At 34.6% G+C, this 27,961-nt stretch overlaps 1 protein-coding gene across 2 annotated transcripts; it reads left to right on the forward strand.

Moving 5' to 3' along the window:
* On the forward strand, positions 1–27,928 carry LOC128982884 (prominin-1-A). Of its 2 annotated transcripts, none has more exons than XM_054401932.1 (17): positions 1–1,631; positions 3,194–3,249; positions 4,810–5,015; positions 6,845–7,032; positions 11,610–11,705; positions 12,871–13,073; positions 13,843–13,978; positions 14,314–14,484; positions 14,698–14,797; positions 18,559–18,801; positions 20,004–20,226; positions 20,791–20,955; positions 23,139–23,273; positions 23,970–24,128; positions 24,794–24,903; positions 27,098–27,176; positions 27,792–27,928. In XM_054401932.1, the coding sequence occupies exons 1-17, from the start codon at positions 29–31 to the stop codon at positions 27,825–27,827; spliced, it is 3,909 nt and encodes a 1,302-aa protein (XP_054257907.1). In that variant the 5' UTR covers positions 1–28; the 3' UTR covers positions 27,828–27,928. The 2 variants fall into 2 exon arrangements, with proteins under 2 accessions (XP_054257907.1, XP_054257908.1); XM_054401933.1 differs by having other exon boundaries at positions 27,098–27,154; positions 27,792–27,903.
* The last annotated feature ends 33 nt before the right edge of the window (positions 27,929–27,961 follow it).

The following is a 27,961-nucleotide window of genomic DNA, read 5'->3' on the forward strand; positions in this document are numbered from 1 at the left end:
CTCTGAACATCGAGTGTTGGTAGTAAACATGACTCATTTACCTACGAGACTGTTGGTGTTAGTAGTTATCTGTGTGGCTATAAGTGAAAATAGTGCGCGGTTTACTAGTGTAATCGACGAGGGCAATCTAAAGACATATGCAACAACGACGACAACAACTACAACAACGGGAAATGGTGAATCTATAGAGAACAAGGATGAATATACATTAACAACAACTAAAACCGCTGAAGAACAAAACACTACAACTACGGAAAGAGGTGGCATCGGATACGAAGAGTCTGAGAATGAGAATAAAGAACAGGAGAAGGTTTATCTTCATTCAACAGAATCCTCTGCCATTGAAACGGCTGAAGAGGCATACAGTGAAGAACCAGATGGCATACAAACCAAACAGCACGAACAGAAACACGACATTGATGTTAGCTTACATACTATGAATGGACACACCGTAGCGACCAATGACAAACAAATCACATCGATGACTTCCATTTCGAATAAAACCAATTTAAATCCCGAACCGATGACTTCTGAGGTACAGGTTGACGATTTCATGAAAAGCCGAGTAGCATACCATGATGCTATTGTTGCAGACGTAGGCCTAAGCGAAACAGATCATATTAACCCCTCAAAGGATTTTAATTCTTTTTATGACAAACCGAATCTGGAATCTGTAGAAGTACCAGAAAAAATTACTATAGAAGAAACCGCCGATATGTGGAAGGAAAGTACAGGTGAACGCGATGATATTTTAAAAGTGCTTGAGGATAACGAAGTATTAACAACCAATTCAACAAATGTTATAGATGTAGATATCCCTGAAGTTAACAAACATACAATAGCAGACGTTTACCAAAGAGAAGAGTACAACGATTTATTGAAAGAACAAGAAAGAAGTAACTACAGTAATTATAACAATTTAGAACAATTACCAACAACACAGACGTCCATTATGTCCCAGCCATCGACGATATCACCTGTTACCTACCACACGTTTAGCTCATTGAATGAGTCCCAATCAAGTAATAATACTATTGCTCAGCCAAATGTTTCTAAAGAACACACAAGCCAAGACATTGGATTGGGATTTGCCACAGAAAAAGAATTTGAACCAAAATATGAGACAAAGCTTACTAATCCTAGTAATTCTAGTCAAAATGAATTTAATGCTAACAATCCAACAGCGGAAAGGTTTTTTGCATTTGAAATGGAAAAGCACAGCAAAGGCAATATTTCGGATTATAGACCTTATCGCGATTTAGATACAGACCGTAAACCAACGTCGTCTCAATCATTTCGTGATTTTAAGGATATTTCGGAAGAGGATGTGATTGAAACTCAAAATCTTTTACCTGATCACCCAAGTTTTAAGAAAGAAAAGATCGAGCCTGGTCTTCTATTCGAGGAGTGTGTTGACTGTGACTTTCGCATTTTGCCGATAAGACCATCTGAGCAGCGTGACGCCCCTAAGATGGAAGAAGAGTCACTATCGACGCCAACCATTAGATTCCCTGATCTCCCAGAGGGGAGAGAACTTCAGATATATTCCCTAGAGCTCTCAGAGGGATCATTCTTGTTTGGATACCTTGGCGAGTTTCTCTCTTGGATACAACCAAATGACTTCCCAGTAGGTGAGCATAAATTTCACAATTTCAAAGTACTTTAAATTTATTTCTTGCATGCCATTAAAAAATATCTAACATATGTACGTCTGCAATATGTATATGAAACTTGAGAACTTTTAACATTGTTGTAATAGTAAATTAACTAGATTTTATATTATTTTAATTTAGTTATTCATCGTTTAGTAATTCACTTGCTGATACAAATCTGATCTGGTTAAATAAGTTTTTTCTTTTCATATTAAATATTATGTTTTAAAATCAAGATGTAACAAAGGTGCATGGTTAAATGCACAGTTAAATATACGTATACACTGAACGTTTAATACTACAAAGACAAACGTAATAGCTTAACGTGCTTAATAGCCCAAAAAAAAACTTTATCATGCCACAAACTTTATCACTAACTTTATCATCCCAGGCAAATTAGATCTTAGATATGAGACCTTCAATCGGTGTAGGGTGAACTTAGGTAAAAATTGGTAATATACAGTTCACAGCCTAATTTCAATGCTGATAGGAACAGTAAAAATATGTTAAGATACTTGTGGTTTAATATAACGTGGCACTTTGTATATCTGATATGGGCGTAAGAATAGACAGATTTAGGGCGAGGAAACAGGAAAGAAAATAAACTCACTTGTAGAGCCATACAAATAATAAAAATAAATAAAATATGGAAATCAATGATAACGAATTGTTTACTTATTAGTGAGAATAGATTTTTGAAGATCCACAAAATAATCAATTGCTAGATTTAATTCATAACAACATTTAACAAAATATTCCGAAACTGGTTGTTTTGTTGTATTGTTTTGCAAGACTGTAATAAATATTAGCATTGCACAGTAGAAAATGGTAGACATCAGACACTTTGTATAAATAGTGCAAAGGTTTGTGCGAGCATAATTTTAATTTATTACCAGACGATGGTTATGATAAACTGTTAGAGATAAATGTCAAGCAAATAAATGGTTAACGCTGGAATATCTCGGTGACAAATTTCCTTCTCAGACAATAATTTACTATTGTTGACATATTATTATGTATGATTATGGGGAAACTGATAATACAATTCAATTCATAGATATCACTCCGTTACATACACATATTACTAAAGAAAATAGATGATAAAACAAAGTACATTTAAATTAATAAATAATTACATAATACTGTCTAAAATAAGAAGTTTGGATGATTTCAAAGGTAGTCGTGAGACAAATGTTATTGCTGTGCTATAGTAAATTAACAAGGTTTAAATATTTTACTTTTATTTTGTTTCTTTTTTTCGATTTACAGGTACTGCGAACAATCAATACACTTAATATTGTAAATGTTGACACTGAGAAAGCTAATTATTTTCAATTTTAATAATACATCTCACAACGTTTAGGGAAATTGTCATATTTCATAAGCAGCAAAAAATATGAGCTGTAACGAATTGAAAGGATTTGCATGAATTGTATGAAATGAATTAATGAGTGAGAATCAATGATTGAGTAAGTATGAATGAATGAGTGAGTATTAATGAACGAAATTAGTAATTAACAATCTGTGATGAATCATTTCAGAATTACTGAGAGACGCATTGCGAAGCCAAATAACATGGGTCAGCCTTATTACTCAGGTAAGCCTATTACTAGGTACCACCATAGATAAATCATTTCTCCCTTAGTAGATTTGTCATCCTTATGGAACAGCTGAAGCCAATTTTATTGTTAGTTTTGTACGTCCAACTGTAGAGGTTATGTTTTGTTTACAATTTGTTTCTTGTAATTTTAGTCATTTAAAACCTCATTTAACCAAATAAAACAATTTGATCATTAACAATAACCGGTCCCCTAGTTACATAACCAAATAGTAAAGCACAAATCATGAAAATAATATAAACAAAATTTTGTCCACCACAGCAATCAGTGTGGACGTACATGAACTAGACATGAAAAACAAGCTTCAAAATTTACAATGGGATGAGGAGTCTACTTGTGTTGCTTAGTCTATGGTACCACTCACAGAATATTTGGGACACCTTTGTGCACCTTGTTTTGCCATAACAATAAAAATGCGTGAAGGTGAACTCTCAAAAGTTACTTCCAGTGTTATTCGTTGAGTCAGGACAAACATGTTTACTATAACAATATTGGTTGGGCCTTCATAGAGCCTAGTTTATCGACTGCGTATGTTTTCACAATTCCTTTAACATCTCAAAAACTGTTTGGTGAAAGAAATTTGGAAATTTATTTTATGGAGTTGTTTTGGTTACATGGCCATGTCTCATTTTAATTTCATTATATTACCTATTTTTGGATTATTTTATTATAAGTTATTTCATTATATCATGAATTATTTACAAGAAGTGTCTTTTGGCAAAAGTTTACATTATTTTTTTGCTATCAATTTAACAATGCCAAATACATATTTAATTAAATAGACATTACATTTAATAGTAAATAATATGGTACAGTTAATATATTTTAATACAAGTAATTTTCCAATTAAGTTAGTTGTCAAAATATTGAACAAATTACTTACTACATTTGTTTACTTATTACAAAATTCTCAAAAGACTAATCGTTTCTGTCCGATTTATCAAACATACGAGATACAGTGTATATGACAGCCATATTACATCAATGAGCAAGGAACTTAATTTAATATTTGGAGGTGGCTTACCTTTTGGAAGGTTTATTTACTTTGTTGAAAAAAAATAAGTTAGAAAACTGGTAAAACGCCAAAAAGAGGTCTCTTAAACACGCTTACGTATGATAAAAATGAAATAAAATGTAGCTAAGTAAAACATTTTTATACAGTTAAGGCTACCATACACACACTTAAAGAGTTTAAATTTCCATAAATTACCTTGCTAAATTAAATAATAACACAACCTTAGACCGTTACAAAGACTTAATTATCTGCGGGAATATCTTTCCAGTATTTTTTAAGAGAAACCTTGTTTGAAAAAAACTGCTGAAAATAAGTCCTCTAGCATTATCTTTTTAAGTTATTTCTACTTATAACATAGTGTTTACATTTTTATTAAATAAATATGAAAAACAAAAGGCTGTATAGGATTTTTAATATTTAATCATACTGGCTAGGCTTAGTTCTACTAATTGTACTGCATTTATATGTTTTATTTCAGTTATTTATGTTTAAGTTAATTAATGCACTACGGTGGTGTTCACAGTCACTAGAGGTGGAGGTGGGGTTTGTAGCGTTACTGGTTGTAGGGGTGTTGCTAGCCCTCGCTGTGCCTGTAGTAGTTCTGTCTCATGCCTGCTACCGCATCACCTCCAGTCAAGACGACGACGCCGACGATAAGGTGGGCTGGGCTGGCAACTGCCGTCGTCGCACTCTCGTCTTCATCCTGCAGATCCTCCTTGTGCTTCTTCTGTAAGTTATAACTGAGTAAACACTGTTAAATCAATTCCTCAGGTGAATAATCCTGTGGTAACAATCATTGTATAAATTGTAACTTTAGTTTAACTTGAGACCTCTTAAAGAACCTAAGAGGTTTCAAAATTTACATCTTCCTTGATTCAACAGTACGCTGTAATGGGACAAACTAACCCCATCCCCTGACAAAATGACTGTATCTATTCCCCCTGCCAAAGAACTGATAATTCATAAAATCTAATTTTTGTGGACTTTCAAGTCATTGACAAAGAGTTTTTTAACCTCGTCCTGATGTGTCCTAGTTTGTTCAGATTAAGAACGGCGGATATTTGACTTACTAACGAACAACTATCAGACAGAGGCTGTGGTGCAGAACTCCAACGTGACCCAGACTGTCCTCAGTCATGTATCCATTCTGTACGGTGGTCACCTTTGTCACCAATGAGAACTATCAGACAGAGGATGTGGTGAGGAGGTCCAAAGTGATCAAGACTTCCCTTTAATCTTGTAACCACTCCTGTTTAAGGATACGAACGGTTGTTATGCCTGATAGTTGCTCATTAATGAGAAGCGATCCAGACTTCCCTCAGTCATGACATGACATTGTGTCCTTTTCTTTTTAGGGAGATACATGGTAGCTATATTTGTCACCAATTAATTAGCAACTATCTGAATCTGTGGTGAAGAGCTCTGAACGTTGTCCAGACCTCCCTTAGTGATATGTCTATGTTTGTCTAGGGGAAGAATGGTGGCTATGTTTGTCACTAAGAAGCAACTATTTGAATCTGTAGTGAATAGCTCTGACGTTGCTCAGACCTCCCTCGGCCATGTGTCTATGATTATCTAGGGGAGGAATGGCTATGTTTGTCACCAAAGAGCAACTTTCTAAAGCTGCAGTGAAGAGCACTGGTACCAGACCTCTCTCAATGATGTGTCTATGTTTATCTAGGGGAGGAATGGCTATGTTTGTCACCAAAGAGCAACTTTCTAAAGCTGTAGTGAAGAGCACTGGTGTTGTCCAGTCCTCCCTCAGTGATGTGTCTATGTTTGTCTAGGGGAGGAATGGTGGCTATGTTTGTCACCAATTAGCAACTATCTGAAGCTGTAGTGAAGAGCACTGGTGTTGTCCAGACCTCCCTCAATGATGTGTCTATGTTTGTCTAGGGGAGGAATGGTGGCTATGTTTGTTACCAATTAGCAACTATCTGAAGCTGTAGTGAAGAGCACTGGTGTTGTCCAGACCTCCCTCAATGATGTGTCTATGTTTGTCTAGGGGAGGAATGGTGGCTATGTTTGTTACCAATTAGCAACTATCTGAAGCTGTAGTGAAGAGCACTGGTGTTGTCCAGACCTTCCTCAATGGCGTGTCTATGTTTGTCTAGGGGAGGAATGGTGCCTATGTTTGTCAATAATTAGCAACTATCTGAAGCTGTAGTAAAGAGCTCTGAACGTTTTCCAGTCCTCCCTCAGTGATATGTCTATGTCTGTCTAGGGGAGCAATGGTGGCTATGTTTTTTCACCAATTAGCAACTATCTGAAGCTGTAGTGAAGAGCACCGGTGTTGTCGAGACCTCGCTTAGTGACATGTCTATGTATTTCCAGGGGAGGAATGGTGGCTATGTTTGTCAATAATTAGCAACTATCTGAAGCTGTAGTAAAGAGCTCTGAACGTTGTCCAGTCCTCCCTCAGTGATATGCCTATGTCTGTCTAGGGTAGCAATGGTGGCTATGTTTTTTTACCAATTAGCAACTATCTGAAGCTGTAGTGAAGAGCACTGGTGTTGTCCAGACCTCCCTCAGTGATGTGTCTATATTTATTTGTCTAGGGGAGGAATGGTGGCTATGTTTGTCACTAATGAGCAACTATCTGAAGCTGTAGTGAAGAGCTCTGATGTTGTCCAGACCTCCCTCAGTGATGTTTCCACATTCGTCCATAACTCTCACCTTCAGCTACACTTTCTGGTAACTCAGTCTATGGACCAGGTCCTCCAGGCCATATATGCTGATCTTGACAGTGAGTTGTTGAAATACTAGTATATTTAAGTAGCAATAGACAATTTGTAGATGCATTTGTTGGTATTGTTGCTAGTAGCTATTAGCTGCATGCGTACAACTTTTTTATTTCAACTGTTATGAATGCAAACGTACTCTTTTACTGTATAGTATTCTAATTAATGCAGTTTTTTTACAAATTTAACCAAAAATAAATTCACAATCATACGAAAGACTTTGCGTCAATCAATCTTTGAGTAGTAAAATAATGTTAGCAAAGAATACACAATTTACATGTGTACTAGTAAAATCGCCTTCATATTTTTTACGAATGCCATTAATGTCCTGTAATTACAACCATTTTACGTTATCACACTTTATTCACAGAGACAAAGACAATAAAATGCTTAGTTTATGACACTGCATGTACGTGAGAACACAGTACTTTGAGATATACTGCTTTACTCTAAAATCTGTCTATGTTCACTGCTTTTGGATTATGATCTCACTATGTGTATTGATGTCGATTAAATAAAAATATTGTTTGATAACAATAAGTAAAGTCTCACATTTAAGGCCAGTGGATGTTTTGTATACCACAGCATTTGTGTTTTCCCCATGTGTTGGAAAGCTAATTTTGTTATATGTCACACATGGATGTACTTCGAAGACCGTCCATGTTTATAGCTTCATGTCATTGTTTATCTATGTTTCCATCCAATAACACAGGTATAGAGAGTTTATGTGCTGCTACTGTCAGGTCTGTATACAAGGTAATGTCGTGTCAGGTGCGGATTTACACGGCGTCTGGCTAACTTTATTACCTGTCGGTTTTGTTTATTTTTCCCTCTGTAGTGAATAAAACTTCTTTCGAATTTATTATGTATGATATTGTAGTTTAACGTTTTCAAAACTATGCACGAGTGAACAAAAAATTAAATACCGTACCGTCTTTAAAATGTAGACGTATCTTATATTGAGCACACTTATTGTGTTATAGAATAACAAAGAAAAGTTTTACAATTGCTTATATATTTACTAGGATTTAAATGTTTGTCCATACTTAAAAGTGCTGATTAGAAAGCAAACTTAAGGGTTTCAAATTAGCGGTTTGTCTTTAAATTGTTTACTCAAAAAGATCTGTGAACAGGACAGCACTATAATTACCTGCGTAAAAAATTTACCAGGCAGATAACAGTATTGAAATTAACGCATGAGTCATATCAGTTGCTATAGCTTATAATAAGTCGTTTCATCAGTTGGACTTGTTAAAAAATAAACTGTACTTTCTCCCAATAACTTCTCATAACCTTTATCATGGGTAAGCGATGAGAGTAACTAACTATGATATTTAATAGGACAAATCACAAAAATTGCATTAATTTTTGAACCACAATTTTTACAGGGATGGTTGCACTATTTTGTTTAGAATTACAGTAGAATTTCAATCAGGAAAGGTTTTTTTCAAATCCATTTTTTCCGTTTTTAAAGGTTTTATGGGAAAATATTATAAGTTTCAATAACTTATGGACCACAATTTGTATACCAATGGGGGGTTGCACTATGCTGTTAAGAGTTTTAAGGACCATCGCATACCAATTTCGATCAAAGCCGGTTTTTTTAAATGCGATTTTCTCTTATTTTATGTGTTTTATGTGAGAGTTACATAATTTACAATAACCTTTGAACCATATATTTTTTTAAGAAATTGTAGTTATACATTTTTTTTAGAACTAAAAGGCTACAACATACTACATTTTATCAAAATTGTTCGGACCATTTCGAGGAAATTCGAGTTTTCCTTTATTTTATGGGAAAACAAACATTAAAAAATCAAAATTACAAAACAATGAATAAACCTCCCGGGTATATCATAGATTAGTACCTACGTAACGAATGTCATCAAAATCGGACCACATGAGTAGTCTTTAGCACATCCACACATACAGACACACACACACACAGACATTACTTTAAAAGCCACTTTTTTGGGTCAAAGAAGACGGATATATCCACTCAAAACTCAAACTCCAAAATTTTGACGAAAGCAATCTTTTCTCCATTTACTTATGGCATAGGGAGAGAAAGTAAAAATCGTGTATTCGAAAAACAAATTAAATGTAGTTCAGCGCAATCTCTTGGTGGTTAACATCAACTACGACGATTTTGATATAAAAACTGCAGCAACTTACACACGGGGATGGGATGTCGTAGAATGGATTGTGATGCCTTGTGTAGCTTTGTTACTGACTATGACTAGCTGTTTCATTAGTCAGGAAAATTGTTTTAAAGCTTAATGATCAAGGAGAGAGGAAGGTATTTTAGAACCTTCAAAAAACACTTTTCTCAGGATCGTCCCGGCAACCTTTCGATTACTAGGTGAGCACTATTCCTCCTATACACTATAGCCTCCTACCACTATAACTTTGCCGGAATGTGTGTTATAGTACTTTAAGCAGCGATTGCGTTAAGGCGGTGTTAACGACACCAGTAGAAATTTAAGGTACGAGCTTTGGCGAGTATCTTAAAAACCTCTAACTTCTTTACCTACGACCTTATTAATTAATAACAATCACTACTCATAACTTCTAATAGAGATTATGATTTAGTTTATAAACTTTCATTGCCACTGACAGCGATGCAAAGACTCATTGTACCAACCACAAACTGCACCGATCATTAACAATTAAATTGGTAAACAGCTGATTAGTTGAAGTTCAAAGCATTACAATTTTACTTCTTTTCTCTCGATCCTCAAACCTAATTGGTCCGTTACTCGTATTATTAATTAAAACAATGCTTTTAAGTAAGAAAACAATTCTGTAGAGTGAATCTTTTCAATTCTGGGAACTGAAATGAACGGCTAGTAAAAAAAAACGGTCGTAGGTAAACACATTCAAGATCACAATAATCGCCCGCTTTTATATTATAGTTATCATATACAGTTTATTATGGTAGGTATTACTGCTCTGAAATATCTAGAACTTTTTTTCAGGACAAAATATATAAATCCTTAAAGTTATTTTGTTTATTATTTTTGTTATTTCGGCTTAAAAGGAAATAAAACTGCCCCGAGTAGAAAAACTCAAAAAGAGGATCTAGGCCGTATATTTAATTTGTTTATTACTTAACTGTATAATTAATATTTTAAGTTTTTCATTGTGTACCGTGACTTGTTTAAATGAAAATTCAATAATGTTTAGTAAATAGCTATTAAATAACTAGAAACAATTAATAAAAATATCAACCATATACAAACATATAAGAAATGTATAAAAATAATTAATAATCCAGATTAAATTTTGAAGTAATAGAAAGAATGTGTGATATTTGCATGTAAATATCAAACGATAACATTTGACTCAACAACAGACGCCAAGAAAAGTAAATACAGGATTCGTTATGTTGCAATAATGGGAATGTTATTTACTTAATAACACTCTATGTTAGTTTTCCTTCCAGTTTTGGAGGGTTTGTATAAACTATTTCATTTTTTTAAATAAACACAAAAAGGAAGGGAAAAACATTTTTGGTAGTTTTATTAGGATAATAAATTTATTCAAGATAAAGCGTCAGCTTGCGAAGATTTAGAATTAAATAAGAATGCAAAAGCTTCAGTGATTTTCGTGCTCAGATAAATCTCCTTTGATTCAGTAGAGATAACACGAGTCAAGAGTTTCCTGGAAAAATATTCGTGGAATAGATTTTGGTTTTGGTTATTCTGAGTGAAAGAAAACTGCGAGAATCCAATGTTTACTTTGACAGGTTTTGTATCAGTTTTAATATAGATGGTTGCTGTGTGTTGTTTAGTTTAATTTATATTTTTTAACCACATATAAATTTAAGTATAAGACCGTTGGGGAAGTAGCCACTTTAAATCCATTTAAAGTGAAACCAAAAATCATTGTTTAAGCTATGTTACAAACATTGTCTAAAGGCCTCTAAAGCAATATAAGAGTGATACATTTGTAGAGTAACAAACTTTGATTGGGATCAGTAATGTGATTCAAACATAATGTATTTGACGTGACTAGCTGACCGTAATCTACTGTTGTAATGCACGTTGAAGAGGAATTCATATTTTAAATATTCTGCTAATAATGCTATCAACAAGTTAACTGCACCGTTCTGTAAAGCGGAACTCATTCGTAGGCAATGAACGGAATGGCAGTAATAACTGCAATTACAATTTATGAGCTTTCATTTTAAAACATCATAGTTTATAACAAAATATAAAACTCCCTTCACAGAAAATCTGCACACCAAACGACTTTTAGGATAATTTTATTTGTTACCTACCGTATAAACTAGAACCCCTATATTAAAAAGTGTTTATACAAATTAAAAGGTATAGAACCTCAGTGTCAAAGTTTCATCTTATGATAGCGGGATGACCAAAATTCATATATCTTATGACGGGTAAATTATGGACCATATATAGATATAAGGTAAAAAAACTTATTCATTTGTCGAAACTCCACACAAAAAATAACGTTATACATGTGTAACGATATTCTGAGGACCCTAATACAAACAGTTGAGTAAGTACTGGCCAATATCCCTATAGCACGACACGCTAAGGCAAGGCTGTTGTTGCAGATGTGGATACACTGCTGGGTCGACCCATACAACAGGAGATGGTCAGAGAGACAGGCATCGATGTCGCGCTGGAGTCTCTCGCCGACCTGACCAGAGGTGAGGGGATTGTTGGTACAGTAGTTATCTAAATTATAACAGGCATATTTACAACAATCCTACACACTACACACAGCAGAACATATCTGCAGTTCCCCAACGTCAAACGCCACTTACACTTACAAACATAAGAGAACTTTGAAAATGCTACATGTTCAATAAAAGTGTGACTTAACATCTAGGTAGATACAATAAATCTATTACACATTTTTTGTTCGATTGACGTGTCCTAAAACATATTTAATTATTTTAATCATTAAATAATGTATTTTGGCACCCAAATTTATAGATAGGTTTGAGGTACATAATCACTAATCAATATGATATTATTTTCTACACTTAACATTTTGTCGAGAATGGAAAGTATAATATTGGTCTTCAGATTATGAAATAAATTGTTTCATTATTGTACGTTTGCTCCAATCAGAGCCAATTTGATCGTCGTTATTTGCTGTCACTGTAATATCGTTGATTGTTTGGTGTACGAAATTGATTTTTACCGCAATTATGTTTATTCCTGTAGCAAATGCTCATATCATAGAATATTGAAATATGTTGTTTCCCTTCTTTTGAAAATGACAGATTAACATCATTCATGTGTAATTTCTTTATTTATGTGTGTTAAGTAATATTTCTTTTTATTTAGGAATATATTTTCTTTATTTCCGTCATTACTTTTTATTACATAGTTAATCCACATTAAAAGCAGTTAAAATGACAACGAAACCTTATTATTTAGACAGACTGTTATTTAAACAAATTCATATTATTTTCAATCCCATATTATATTCAATGAAATAATTATACAAATTCATTGTATGATTTGATACAATCCAAATCTGGATTGGGGCCTGTTTTGGATATCCTTGGCTATGTGACCTAAAATAGCTTTTCAGAATGCAAATACTAAAATGTGTACCTGTTTCCCTAAAAGCGTTTGTGTACTTGTACTCTTCGACATCTCTTCAGATAAAAAGTTAAAATAATAACAATATTCAAAGCATTAGCCTTATTGTTTGGATCTAATCTCTTCCTTTTAATCCAAGTTTTATCTGCATTGAAGTAATGTTTTTGCTATTGTATATTTGCTAAACAGCCCTGACCTCAACAGAATGTAATGCCACCTTACTATACATAGTAACACAGTAGTATCATGCATGTGCAGAGGCAAAGGAGACGACGCAGCAGGTTGAGCGCCTATTGGATGAGGTTCGAGTGGTCCAAGAGATGGTCATATCCACCTCAGAGAAGATGTCTGACCTACGACAGCAGGTGGAACTGTTTCGGCGAGCGTGTGGACCACGAGACCGAGCCTTGTGTGACACCATCGACGCCACTGGCTTGGACGTGACTCTGCGGGTGGATAGGGTAAGGAAAGTTGTACATAATATTTGTAGCTACCGGTGTTCACTATAAGCATCTAGGCAGCCAGTGCAACTCCTAGGATCGTGGATCAGATCGGAAAACCCCCACCACCGCTCCGTGCCGATGGTGTGACGTCAACCATTACCGCAACGATACGGAGATGTGTCATGAGCCTTGGTGGTGTAGTGGATAGCGTCTTGGGCTGATATCCTGAAGGTACCGGGTTCGAATCCCGTTAGTAGCACTAACAAAAGTTAGAGCTACTAACGGGAATAATTGACAAAAATGTCAACACATTTTTTCATATCAGCAAGTTTGGTTGGTTTGGTTAGGTTATGACGGTTTTATTTTATAATAAAAAAATCATAAAATTGAATTTGAGACATTTATAATTTTGTTTTTAGAACAGAGCTATTTTTTCGATTAGTAAACCTTCATTCGAGTTTATCATTACAGTATCAGCAAGTTTGGTTAGTTTGGTTAGGTTATGGCAGTTTAATTATATTTAATTTTAATTAAACCTACAAATTATACGTTTTGACAGCGACAGTGATAGAGATAACAATATTCCGCGAACAGTTAGATAGGCTATGCTGATGAGCCGGTATGATTCGGAAGCGTACGACATGGTGCGGTGGTGCTACAGCGCCTCTGATCCACGATCCTCGGAGTTGCACTGGCAGTCTAGACGCTAGTGTTTTCACTGAGGTGTGTTTTAAATGTGAAAACCAACATAATATCGTTGGTTAATTTAATTTATTCGTCTTTGCAGCTCAAGAACGATAACAGGTTACACCGCATGCGCCGGATGGGAGGTATCGGGCTGGAGACGGCATCAGCAGAAGCCAAGGCTCGCTTCACCTCGGTCCCTTCCAGGGTTGTGACTGATACGAGAGACGCTAGGGAGGGTAAAACATGTCTCATAGAACCCAGTGTCTCAGTAAAATACCTTTTTTGTAGTTTTTTGTTTGTGTTAGTGTTTTGTAGTTATATTTTTTAGTTTATCAATGTAACTAGAAACCAAAAATGGTCTATACAAAATTTATTAAACAAGTAACGATGCATTTTTTATCAACAAAACCATAAACTACACTTTTGTGATTTTTTGTAACCATACACTCTTGTGATTTATTTCTAATTGTGCACTTTTGTGGTTTCTTGTGAATTATTACGTTGTTCTTTATCCTGTGTGTGTGATATTGTATTAAACATTAATTGTCATCTGTATTTGTGTTGATAATAGCGGCCCGGCGGCAACTAATACGTCAGAGAGCGGATGTGGACGACCGCAGCGTTGCACTGGAACGTTTAGTCAGGGACATGACAGAGAAGGTGAGCGAGGCTAAATACCAGTCAGGCTTCTGGATGCAGGATATTAACCAGTTTGAGTATTGGAGATGGATCATCTGCATGGGTGAGTTATTTAAGATTGGCACATGATAGTATAAATAAAACTTAGTCTCTCAAACTGATAAATTCATATTTCACTTCCCTGATTATGAAATTGAGCACCTAACATGATCTAAATGTTGCACATACGTTCGAAATTGACTACAGATTTTTAAGTACATCTATAACATAATTGGTTGGGGAAGAGCTTTAAATTACTATCTCTTTTCGCCTCCAGGAGGAGGTGCGGCCGTGCTCATGGTCTGGACGATGTTATTGTGTAGTCTTTGTTGTGGCTGCTGTGGTTCGGAGAAGGCTGCAGGTCCTACCATCCTGATGTAAGTAGCTTACACATCTAATAGGGCTGACTCATAAGCGTTATACAGGGTAAACAATTACATAGCAAGCCTCGCCCTACAAAATCATGTTATCAACTATTCATCCTTTTAATATAATATAATGTTTAAATTACGAATATTTTGGTTATGTAGTCGTTGGCATTTGTCCAAGTTGCATCGACCGTAAATTTTCAATTACGGTTTGTACAGTAATAACAAACATGTAAACATAAACATTGTGAAGACACATTGTGAATTAGATTAACAGTGAGCTGCCTAGAATGAAAGTGGCGCAAGTATAAATTTTGCAAATCTGAGTTATATACAAAATTGGGCTCCTTTTAGCTCTTCTGTTCAGTATGATGGTGGTGTTAGTCAATATTTCAAAAACTGGCCACCAGGAGCAGCACCAAAAGTATCAACTAACCAAAACAACTTTTGTACTGAGAATTACAGGGATGTAAGTCACTTAAAGCCATATATGGTATCTGACTTAAATATAATGTTTTATGCTAATAAAATGTTAAGCCAAAACCATTTCTACATATATATATAGTCTGGATTTGTTTAAAAGTTGTTTCACAAAAAAAAAAAATACTCAAAACTTCGTTTCAGTGACTTACACCACTTTCATTATATAACGTGGGGTTTTAAACTTTTTATGTCATAATAACAAAAATTACTCCAAACTAAGGTGACTTACACCACTTTCATTCTAGGCAGCTCAGTTATCTCGGTGGGACGGGGCTGCGGCGTTGCCACTTTTGTCTTGCCGCGGCCTTGTGTTAGAGGAGGCTATGTCCTAACACTACACAACTCCCAAATTTCCACAATGTAAATAAATCACAAACAATTGATTTATTAAAACGTTTTTATTAGTTCGCTTTCTTGTCCGGTACAAATTTTGCAATCAATTGTATACTAACTTTCCGATGAGCTAGAGACTTGAAACATAGCTCACAAATGGAAGACAATGCAATATTATATAATTTAATTTTCATATTTCCCTTGGACTACGCCCCATGGGCTTGTTTTTTTACCTCGCTTTCCTACAAATTTTGATATGAATTTTAAACGAAGTTCCCGACGAGTTAGAGACTTGAAATTCGAAACATAGCTCACAAATGGATACAATGCAATATTATATCATTTAATTTTCATATTTCCCTTGGGCTACGCCCCATGGGCTTCCAAATTTCCCATGTTTACATTTGAAAAAAATGTAAATATATTAATTAATTTAAGTCAGCTGTACATACTTAAATTTAACAGTTCAAAGAGCAGAGGTTAAGAGGTACAATGCTCCCAAGAGATTCTTTATACAAACAAACATTTTAAAATAAAGATAAACAATCTGAGTGCAGATATAAAGGTGTTTGTTAATAATGTCGATTGTTATTTATTTAGTATTCTATAAAGTAAACAATAAATTAAATAGATTGATATATTTATAGTTAGTAGGTAGGCCATACATTCAATCTAATACATAATTATATGAAAAGAAACTCAAATAAACCTTAGATTCCTAAACTAAAAAGTAGAAAATAATTTATAAATATAGTTATTTGTGTAACTAATGGTGAAAGTGGCACTTTGCTGCACACGAGAGCAATGTTTACGCACGAGCCGCAGGCGAGTGCGGAATGATCTCGAGTGCAGCAAAGGCCTTTTTCACTCGTGTTACACATTATATTTTTCCTACAGTCACTATAAAACATAAATAATTAGTCTTTCAAACACTATACAACACGTTTTTAGGTTCAGCTAGCAACACAATTACACAAATGGTGCCCTGGAGAAAGTAGTACCCGTGGTCCGTATCACTCCGCTATTTTTCCTCGGCAAGAAATGTGCTCCGTCTTTTGAGAATATAGTTCCGTATGTTTTTGTAATTTGAAGTGGTTTCCGCGCCTAAAAAAAATGCTTTAAAGGTATTTTCTTGTTTATTAAGACCGTAGGAATGTTTTAAAAACGTTTAAAAGAAAAGTCCAGAAAGTTCAGAAATACCAAAACTATAAACACGAAATGACAGGTTAAATCGTAGTTATAATAGTCAATCAGCTGTTCATAGTATTATTATCTTTAAGTGTTGCCAACCTATTTCCAAGCGTACACGGATTACGTGCATAATAAAACCACGCTGTTTTGTGTTGTTTGGTTGGAATCCTGATGTGCGGCAAAGTATAAACCGTGCGGCAAAGTATAAACCGTACGGCAAAGTATAAATATGCAGCAATTAGCAGCTTTCTGTACTATAAACAGTACAGGGAAGCCAACTTTGTCGGGTGACTGTAGGAAAAAAAACTTTTTTTAAAACAAAAAGGCTCCATCACTGGCTACCAAAGTTTCCATGTTGATCTTATAAATAAACTAACTAATAGAAGTAGTAAAATAATGTATAAATAAAAAACTTTTTTTAAAACAAAAAGTTTTCAAACTCACTAAAAAGTAGAAAATAATTTATAAATATGTGGAGAGTATAAATCCTTGTAAGATTTAGAACGAAAAACATGGGGTGCTTGCAATTGATAATAATACATTAGTTCAATAGGTGAAGGTAATTGTAAATTATCTATTGCATGCACCCCACTTTTTTCGTTTTAAATCTTACAAGTATTTATACTTTCCATATATTTATAAATTATTTTCTACTTTTTAGAGCGTATGAAAACGTTTTGTTTTAAAAAAAGTTTTTGATTTATACATTATTTTACTACTTCTATTAGTTAGTTTATTTATAAGATCAACATGGAAACTTTGGTAGCCAGTGATGGAGCCTTAGGAGAGATTAAAAAATTGGCCAAAGTCCATGTTTTGTATATTTGGTTGAATCTTGCAAAAATTGTAAAGAAATTGGTCCTGTAGTCACATTTACAATATTGGTAAGATGAGAAAAGATTAGTAAGATTTCTACTAACCCGCTGTGTATACCAGATAACGTATGAAATAAATACATGCTACAATAATAAATACCCCCACATATATATTATATTCAACCTCTACCCTAATACCCCCATAATTTATAAGGAGACCTGTTATAACCCCTAAGCCCCCACTTACATTGTGTTTATCTGCATTGAAATGTTGTTTTTGCTGTCGTGTATTTGCCAAAACAGCCCTGACCTCAACAGAATGTAATGCCACATCACTATACACAGTAACATAGAAGTATCATGCATGTGCAGAGGCAAAGGAGACCTTATTAAATATTTAAATATCAAGTTATACAAGTTATCAATATAACTTTAGATAAATATATTTACGCATAGGAGTGGTTTTACGTTACTCGCTGGAGAGCAAGAAGGTAAATATTGAAAACATGAACAACGAAACCAAATATTGTGCTTAGTTGACAACTTATTTTAAGATAAGGTTTCTGGTAACCAGTTATAATTATATTAGTATAGAATTATGTGATTAACAAGCTGTTTTTCTTCCACCATCCTTAAATAAATATGCTGTTGAAAATTAAAAATAACAGGGGTATCCGTGTGATTTTTTACGAAAATGAAATAGCAAATTCTTCTTTTATGAATGTATTTATTTAGTTTCATAATCAAAACATTTTTATAGGTAGGTTTAAATGCAATGTTGGGTATCCAAGTGAGATAATTTTCATTTATCTCTCGTATTTTGATTTCAAGTGATGTGGTTGATGGGCTGTGTTTATTGTTATAGGGTCTTTAGCCGTTGCATAAGCAACGTTGTTTAACGTTTTCATGTGGGTGTATAGGATGTTGTAATAGGTGAAACTATTACAGGACGATAGTTCTGGTGTGTCTACTGTCTACGGCATTGTGGTCGGTGGCTCTGGTGGGGATGTTGTTCGGTGGCCACGGGGAGGTGTTTGTTTGTCGACCTCTGTACGACGAGCCAGACTACCACGTGATAACACGCCTGGTGGACCAGCCTGGAGTATTCTACAGCCAGCCCAAGGGAGGGTTCATAGCTAACGTCATCTATGGCAACGACACTCTGGACGTGCCTATAAGACATGTACTGGAGTAGGTAGTCAAAGATCGCATCCTCTACCGTTGGTTTATAGTCTAGACTAATCACAGTAAATAACCTCTCGGTGACTGCTTAAGAAGAGCGCACATAGTACGAGAATGAGACAAGTACCTACTATTTTTCTGCTAATGTTTCAGCAAGTTGGTCTATAAAATAGTAATTAGTGGGAGGAATTAAATCCATATATAGTCAACGGCTATTTATGAATATTTTGACAGTAAACATGTTTTTAGTCATCTATAAGGCCTATACGATTTGTCATTAAAATATTTTGACAAGAAAGTATTTGTACAACAACGTTCAAGTAGAACATTTTTGATTGTCTGGTTTGGGGTACCAACTTGCTGCAAAAAGTTTAGCAATACACAGGAGTGATTAGCAGGTTTTTGGCAGTATATAACCCACTGTTGGCTAGTTTGTCTATTATATTATTCCCGTACATAAACAACGTGTATGACTCAATGCTGTTATCATTGATTTACTGTATCCGAAATTAACTATACGAAAATTGTTTGTTGCTCAAATCAAAAGACCCTGTTCGAAATGTAATGTAATATAAAAAAATATGCCCTAAGTACTAAACCAAACCAACATTCTACTGTAGTAATAGACTTTCTTATGCTTTTTATTTGATTGTACGGATGTTAAATAACTCACAGTAATACAGACATAGATTGCGTGAAGTTTTCTTGTTCTGCTTGTTAGGGAGGTGAACATTCGAGTTATTCCTCGGTAAGACCACACGTAATGTAACAAGTAATCAACATTTCCATCCCTGCAGTCCCCCCTCCCTCACTGCAAATACCAACCAAGTGAGGCTTCCCTGCTGTCCTAGTATTACAATCTAGAGGATTGCATCGATCTCGACTTGTCAATTTAGTTTTACAAAATGAATTTTATTGTTTTACGTATCAAAGATCAACAACCCTATCAGATCTCATTTTTATTAAAAATACCATCATTGATTAGGATTTGTTTTTTTTTATTTATTTAAATAAAAACTTCTGGTTAGTGGGTTGTATGTTTATTTTATATATTTACAGTGTCTAGGTTTACCAGTGTATATCTTAGTATTGGTTTTGAAATTATTGAATATACTGTACTAATAAAACAAAACAAAAAACAGTTCGAAAGTAAAGTGTATAAGTTAGAGTTTTTGTCATGATTTGTAGCCTATGGTGGATGTTTTGTTCAGGGAGTGTCGAGAGAACCATGCCTTGTACCCGACTCTGGGGCTAGGGCGAGTGTTTGATGTGGAGGCTGCTGTGGATCAGAACCGATGGTCATCCGTCAGCATGCAGCTGCGCTCAGTCAGAGCGAACCTCAGCAGTCTGGAGGTACTGAGTCCGGTGCTTCAGGATCAGCTGGGCGATCTGCTGACCACTCTGTCAGTCAACTTTACTGAGCATCGCATACAGGTGAACTATGCTGCTACTGCTAAGTAACGGGCTGTACTTTAACTCACTTTCAAATCGTTATCAGAAAAATAATTCTAAACATTTTGACATTATTGAAGCAGTAATTCCTATACATGTAATATTCAACAGTATTGCATGGTGTCCACAGTAGAGTGGTATAATTTCATACCTAAGCCTGTAACTTTCTAACGAAAGCGGTTCTACATGTGATGGTTGTATCCGCCACATTCAAAGTTTAGTTTTACTCATAATTGTTGACAAGTTTGTCACCTGAGTGTATATTGTGAGTTGTGACCAAAAATTAAAATTGTTGACTAGCAGATACAACGAACAAGGTGTCAGCCAACCTTTTTTCAGGCTTCATTATTTTTCTGTCATCCCACCTTGTATTATGTAAGTTGTAGTATTTTGGACACCCTGTATTTTTTTAGTCACTAAAAGTGGATGAAGCCTTTAGTTTGTTTTGCGTTAAATTTATCGTACAAAATGAGAAAAATAGTTCAAGTTACGAAAGAAAGCGTCAAAAGTAAATAGTCTAAAATTGGATGTTATGGTGCGTTTCAGATGTCGCGTCCAGTGACAGGTAAGGACATGGACTCGTTTGCTCGTCAGTTGGATAACATCGGCAACCAGATGAGAGACCTGGCAGTGGCCTCTCGCATGGAGACTCTCAGTACTCGCACCAGACGACTCATAGACTCTCACATCAGGCCGCTAGAGAGCAAGAAGGTAAAGATTGAAAAGATGAACAACGAAACCAAACATTGTGTTTAGTTGACAACTTATTTTAAAATAAGGTTTCTGTTAACCAATTATAATAATAATAGTTTAGAATTATGTGATCAACAAGCTGTTTTTCTTCCACCATCCTTAAATAAATATGCTGTTATGTCATAAGGAAAATTTAAAATAACAGGGGTATCCGTGCGATTTTTTACGAAAATTAAATAGCAAATTCTTCTTTTATGAATGTATTTTTTTAGTTTCATAATCAAAACATGTTTTTAGGTAGGTTTAAATGCTGTGCTTACGAATTCAATTTAAAAGCTTTATCGGTTTTATGAATTATATTTCCCATGTTAACTATTTGATTTTCAATATTTCTTATAAAAAGTGCTGAAAAACTCAGCGTTACCTTCCTTGCATGGGATTGTGATTTCAAACTAAACTCGGGTAAGAAACTGGAGACTAAAAGTCATATTAGTCGCATCTTAGGGTCTAGAAACAGGCCACAGCTTTAGATGGAGAAAGACAAAAGAAATAGATCAAAATTTTCTGATCAAGATCAAGAATTTGCTAAGCAAGACTTGACGAGAATTGTAGGTGGGACAGTTTTAGAGCAATCTTTGGATGCAAAGTTTAATTTTCTAACTCATCACCAATATAAGTGATGTGCCTAAGCCGAAACTTGAGAAACATTCTTCTTTGGAAATGTAACAGTAGTTATTTTTATTATCATTATCAATTGAGATGGAAACGCCACTCATATGCGTATTTAAAACCGAATATGAGTGAAGGATGTGAGTAGAATGGTGTGAGACGAGCTTTTTAGTTTTGTTATTGACTAAGATCAGCTGTTTATTAACCAGGATCATTTATTTAAAGTACAATGATCAGGAACATAGAAAATCTACTGACTTTTGTCAGGATCGATCCGATAACGTTTTCGTTGTTAGGTGAGCTCTATAACCACTCAGCTACCCAGTCATATTATGTTACTTCATAAGCAAATGTTGCGTTCAAAAATGTTAAATACAAATTTCGTGCGATTTCAAATTTGTTACTTGACGTGATAACGTGTAAAAACCCAACGGAACTCCGAATTGACTTTTGCTCATAGGTTGCAAGTGGTGATTATTTAAAAACATATCTGTCCGATACAAAATTCAAAGGCAATTAGCAGGCATTTGGCCGGTCTTTAAATTTACATACAGTTGGGATTCCATGACAGTACCGTACATACCTGATTTCCCCAGTTTCTATTTTGGAAGGTTACATTGGAATGGTAGTTTTATTTAATTTACAGTAATAACCTGCGATTCCGGCACGTAAAAAACAATACAATTTTCTTGTTTAAGTCACAGTTCTTATCATAGATCTTAAGTATTACATCTTCAACAAACTATTGTATTTACGTTTTCAGCTTTCCTCTGAAGAATTGAATTAGCGTTATATAGTTATGTATCGAGGATATATTATGATCATAAACTGGTACCGAGACTATGAAAATGTGTACATCACTAGTAAATGAGAACCTTTCATATTTAGTACGATATAAATATATTTTGACCCCAAAATAAGAGGAATTTGCTACAGGAATTTTCAAATAAAACTTATAATGAATGGTATGTTTGAATAAACAGAATACAAACGATTTTGTTTGTATTTGAAACTAGGTTAGGATTAATTTAATACAGTCGGAAGAACACCGACAAAAGGAAGTTAGTTGCATTTTCTGACACTTCTGTTATTGGGTCACCGAGGCTAGACTGTTTATAGGGTCTTTAGTTATTATTGCTGGCATCGTATACAATACATACTAAATCTCTAACTAGCTACATACGTTTCAATTTTTTAGTTGACGTCATAAAAAAACTCAAAAGTTGTATACGAGAACTCCTTTATAACCGACTTGTATGAATAAATAAGGCTTAAAGCATTTGTTTTTCAAGCACATACTTAAACTAAACTCTATACTGCATCACCAAGTAAATCCCTAATAAATATGTACTGGACAAAGCATAGTACTCGTCTCGATCTCTATTTCACTAACAAAGTAAAGCGCCAATATGAAGGAGTAATATGAGGAGTAACATGACGCTGCAGAGCTTGTAGTATTGCGGCAGGCATGGTATTATGAACTAAGGAAAGTTTTGCGATTAAGTATTGACAGTTGACATTGTTGTTTCCAGGATGCTTTAGTCTACCAACTGACGGCTCTCGAGGTGCAGACAGGGCCACTGCAGCGTCAAGTGAACCAGTCACTCTCCCATCTCAAGACCATCCAGTTCTTCATCAACAGCCAAGGCGAAGCGATTGCTCAACGTGTATGTACATAATGTCATTACCTTTCCAATCACTTACATTTCTTTGGTCTTACACGAAAATATCTCTCACTTCTAATACAGAATGATGTTCAGTGAATGATGAATTGTCAATATGCTGTGTGACAGAGATAGAGTCGTATTACATACACAGCATATCATCAAGAACTGTACGAATTTCTTTTGTGTGTCCATTAATTGTGTTTCAGGTTATACTACTCATCTGGTCTAGCTTATTTTGTAGTCTTTGCTTTTACACGATTTGTTCTCCCTTCTAAAACCAACAATGCTTGTATTATGCCGTGTTATAGAGATAGAGACTTGCTTAAACACTCGTTACACGTAGAGAACTGTATTTTTTTTATCCGTCAATCCGCGTTTTAGGCAACACTACCATAGACAAATGATACTACTCACTTGTTGCGCATCTGGTCAGGCCTATTTTGTTTGTAAAAAGTTTGAATAATTGTTTTGTATACATCCAAATATTCAGCTCTGTAAAGGATAATTAGTTACGTATATATATAAAGATCATGTTCCTCAAGAGAATAAATTTTAAAAAGTTGTTGCTGGTAAATAATAAATTAGTAACTAAATTATACCTTTATACTGTACCAAAATTATATCTGATGGTGACATTATCGCTCCAAGGTGGGTGCAATACTCGTTGCTGATAACCTTCTCTTTGTTGTATCGCAGAAGAGTCGTCAGTACGTAGACCGGCTGCTGAACTACGTGGATCAGCTGAGACGTCACGTGACCGACTCTGTCAGCTCCAACGTAGCTACTTGTCGACCTCTGTGGGACATCTTCAATACCACTAGGCTGTTCCTCTGTCGACACACCATGGATCCCCTGGTGGGTGGAACACTAATACCACAAGTGTAATATTAAATATTAACTTGCAAATTCAATGTGTTAAAGCAACAAAAATCTGAAAATGTTTTGGGAAATGTATAAAAGTCGTCAATTATCAGTGTCCATTACTAGTTTACTGTTCGACAAGAATTCATTGGAATTGAATTGCGACCTTCAATTCGAAATCATAACAGTGGCGTAGTAATGTTTTGAAATTTAAAATTAATGTTTTGTATCACTAGTAGGTACTCCTGTTATAACATATTCCTCGACTCCATGATATCCATCATACCTACGTTATTTGTATTTGTTTTACACAAATGTATTAAACTTGTATATTTAACCCAGATTACCACACGGTCGAAATAGCTAAAAATCACAAAACTGCTTAATTTATTTCCACTAGTAAATTGAAAAGTCAAAGCATCTCTACCATTTGCTTAGAAAATTATGTTTCAGTACTATCTTACAGTATTATTTTTAGTGTGTAATCTCTGGATTATTTTTTATTCTCCTCTCAAAGGTAGAATGAAAAATCTACATTTCCTACAAGCTTAACACTGAATTCGTAGTGTACACAATTGAATCTTGTTTTCAAGTATTCGTGATGAAACTGTTCTTACCAAGTTTACCAGATAAATATGTACTTCCGTATGTTCTTACAGAACGGGTTCTGGTTCGCCTCCATGTGGTGCCTGATAGTTCTGTTGGTGGCGACGCCGGTGTGTCTTAAGCTAGTTGACTACTACAGGGCTCAGGGCTGCAGATCCTCTGGGTGGGTAGCCCATTTACATACAGACTAATGCTTGTGATTCTCGAAAATATGCGTTAGATTAATATTTGTTGGAATTAATTAAAGTATTTATAAATTAAACAAAAATGAATGTTATTCATTTATATTATTCACTAAATTTTATGTACACATTTAACACAATCCGGAGGAATTGGATGTATATTGTCAGGAAGTATATTGAGAAGTCACAAGTCAGAGAAACATGTAGCAATCCAATCCCAGTTGGCTATGACAGAAGACTTTTACAGACTTTGACAGGAAGACAGGTTCCTCTGGGATCGTCTTCTGGTTGATTTGTATCTTTGGTAGGCAAACTGTATTTAGAAATTTCGGAGCTCTAATAATCTTTAAGTACCTAGGGACTTTTATAACACCATGGCTCGGTGTAGTTTATTTCCATTTTAAAAGCAATATAAAGGCAATTCACATTTTATTTACAATTAATTTTGTCTTTAATTATTTAAGTTTCACTGGAATTTTAATTTATTATAATGGGAATTTGGAGCTATTTACACCACGTCAATTTATTTTACGTCGAGGGTAAAAATCATTCATCTATAATAACATTAATAGCATATGTTTACATAGACATTGTTATGTCAGTTTGAAAACAGATGATTGAATATTTTTGTTTAAATTCTAATTTACTAAAATAAATATAAGATTATTAAATATTTATTTCACTGTAAACCAAAGTTTGCTTAAGATTTCTGTTGTTCGGGGATTATGGTTTAATAGGAGAGAACCAAGTAAAATAATCAGTATTTGATAGGAACAATTTTCACTTATATCGAGTAATCTTCAGTATAAACTTCGCTCAATAGTAACAACTGATGTTTCTCCCTTTGTACTGTATTTTGTAATTTCCTAAATAGACTTTGGATTGTTATAAACACATGTTACGAGTCTTTTGTTTACTTTTTCCTTGTTATTTTGTTCAACGAATATGGTTACTCGTCAACCCATAAGGGTAGTGATAAACACTTTTTACTTCCAATTACTTTTTTTAGTAATTAGATTTTTGTTGGCAGTTTTAGCCGTTTATGAGATCTTTGTGCAAGCATACTTACAAGCTAACATTGCTCATATAAGAGTATAGTACCTGAGGACCGAGCTTTGCTCGGGAAAAATCTTCAGTTTACTCTGAGAGCAGTCTTAGTATTGCAGATACATTTCTCCATTTCCACACTCCACACTGCTTGCCTTTGATACTTCCTTCACCACTCCCTACATCGTGGACCTGTTTCCCTCCGTTCCCATAGCATTTAGGATTGCAGATACACTAATCGAATTGCCAAAGACAGTTCCCACATTCTGCACTGCTCGCCTTTACTACTTTCTTCACCGCTTCCTACGTTTTAGACCTGTTCCACTCCCTTCCTATAGCATTTTAGTATTTTAGATACATTAATCCAACTGCCACACACGCTTCCCCAACTCCGCACTGCAAGCCTTTACTACCATGTATCGAGTAATCTTCATTGTAATCTTTGCTCAATAGTTACAACTGATGTTTCCCCTTTGTACTGTATATTGTAATTTACTATTATACTGTGGATGGCTTAGTATACTACACATATTACGAGTCTACATTATCAGACTGTAAGATAACGTGTTATAAATTAAATAACCGTGTTATAACGTCAATTGTACATTATGTCGTTTACCTTGTCCAATGTTATTTAGTTCAACCAACATGGTTACTTAGCAACCCATAAGGCCAATGTTAAAAAACCGTTGACTTTCAGTTTCATTTTTCTACGTAATTATATTTTTGTTGGCAGTTCTTACTGCAGTAAACACGTTTTTAGGCCGGAAATATAACAATTTACAACATTAGAAGAAAATCGTCGAAGATGTTTTCGAGATCTTAGTGCAAGCATACAAGCTAACATTACTCATATTAGAGTATAGGATAATAATAGAATATAATAACAAACATTATTTTAAGCCAGTAATGTTAATAAAACTATTCTTGGTTGATGGATCAAAAGTTTATAACAAAGCTCAACATATTTTACTTGCATTACTCAATTCACCACATTTAGGACAGAAAATTATGAATAGAAAAGTATTAATTATTATTTTAAGGTGAGTTTATATATTAAGAACCCAAGAAACGTGTGTTTCAGGCTTTTAAATGCACTTTATCACCTTTGTTTTTTTTTTTCTTCAGAAGCCCGTCAGAAAACTTAGTGATCTCCGAGCAAGGTGCAGCCTGGTCCTCTCCTGGGTATGATATCAAATATTCCAAGGTTATCACCACTTCTTTATTACACTAGAATAAATATAGCCATTGTTAATTCTTTGTGGTACTTGTATATAGTTGGAGCCTTTTATTCCTTAATATAGTTACAAGGGGAAAAAGCAGCTCCGATGACTTTTACTGACAAAAAAATACTGGCATTCCTGAGTAACAAAGATAACAAAGAACGCTGTATACAATAAATAATAGTCTAAAATGTAGTAGAGCAATTTAGCATATTAGGTGAAAAGAAACAATTTTTTACAAAATATTATTTATAACATGAAGAGGATTTTTTTAGTAAATATTGTTCAAATCTCACAATTAATCTGAATCACTTAAGGAGAGAGGGTCATAACGTATTTTATTGTTTAAGTAGGAAATAAATTGAGATAAAAATTGCATTGTAGTATTGGCTATACCCCTCGACTAGTAACATAAATAAATAAAATAGATAGTAGAGTAGAGGTGTATAGTCAATGGTTGTAGTAACTCTAATCTGTTAGGACAATGCTGATTGAGACCTTTGAGGCCCTAGTGGGAAAATATATTTTACTATGTAAAATATGCTTGATGACAGATTAAAATATATAATCCACAAGTTGATGAATGCTTCCATTTCCAGGACCAATGCAACGGGAACGGCCACTGCAAGCAATGATAACTGGTGACATATCTAGCCTCCATCAATCATTAATCTTAGACACATTGTAATATCAAAGTAATAAACTAAATCCAATTTTTAAGTTTTATATATTTTTATTATGCCTTTTTAATTTAGACAACAAGGAATAT

The sequence above is a fragment of the Macrosteles quadrilineatus genome, unplaced genomic scaffold (genome assembly GCF_028750875.1).
Source record: "Macrosteles quadrilineatus isolate MER2022 unplaced genomic scaffold, UCM_ALF_1.0 Scaffold_1__1_contigs__length_201487025, whole genome shotgun sequence".
NCBI classification, from domain to species: Eukaryota; Metazoa; Arthropoda; class Insecta; order Hemiptera; family Cicadellidae; genus Macrosteles; species Macrosteles quadrilineatus.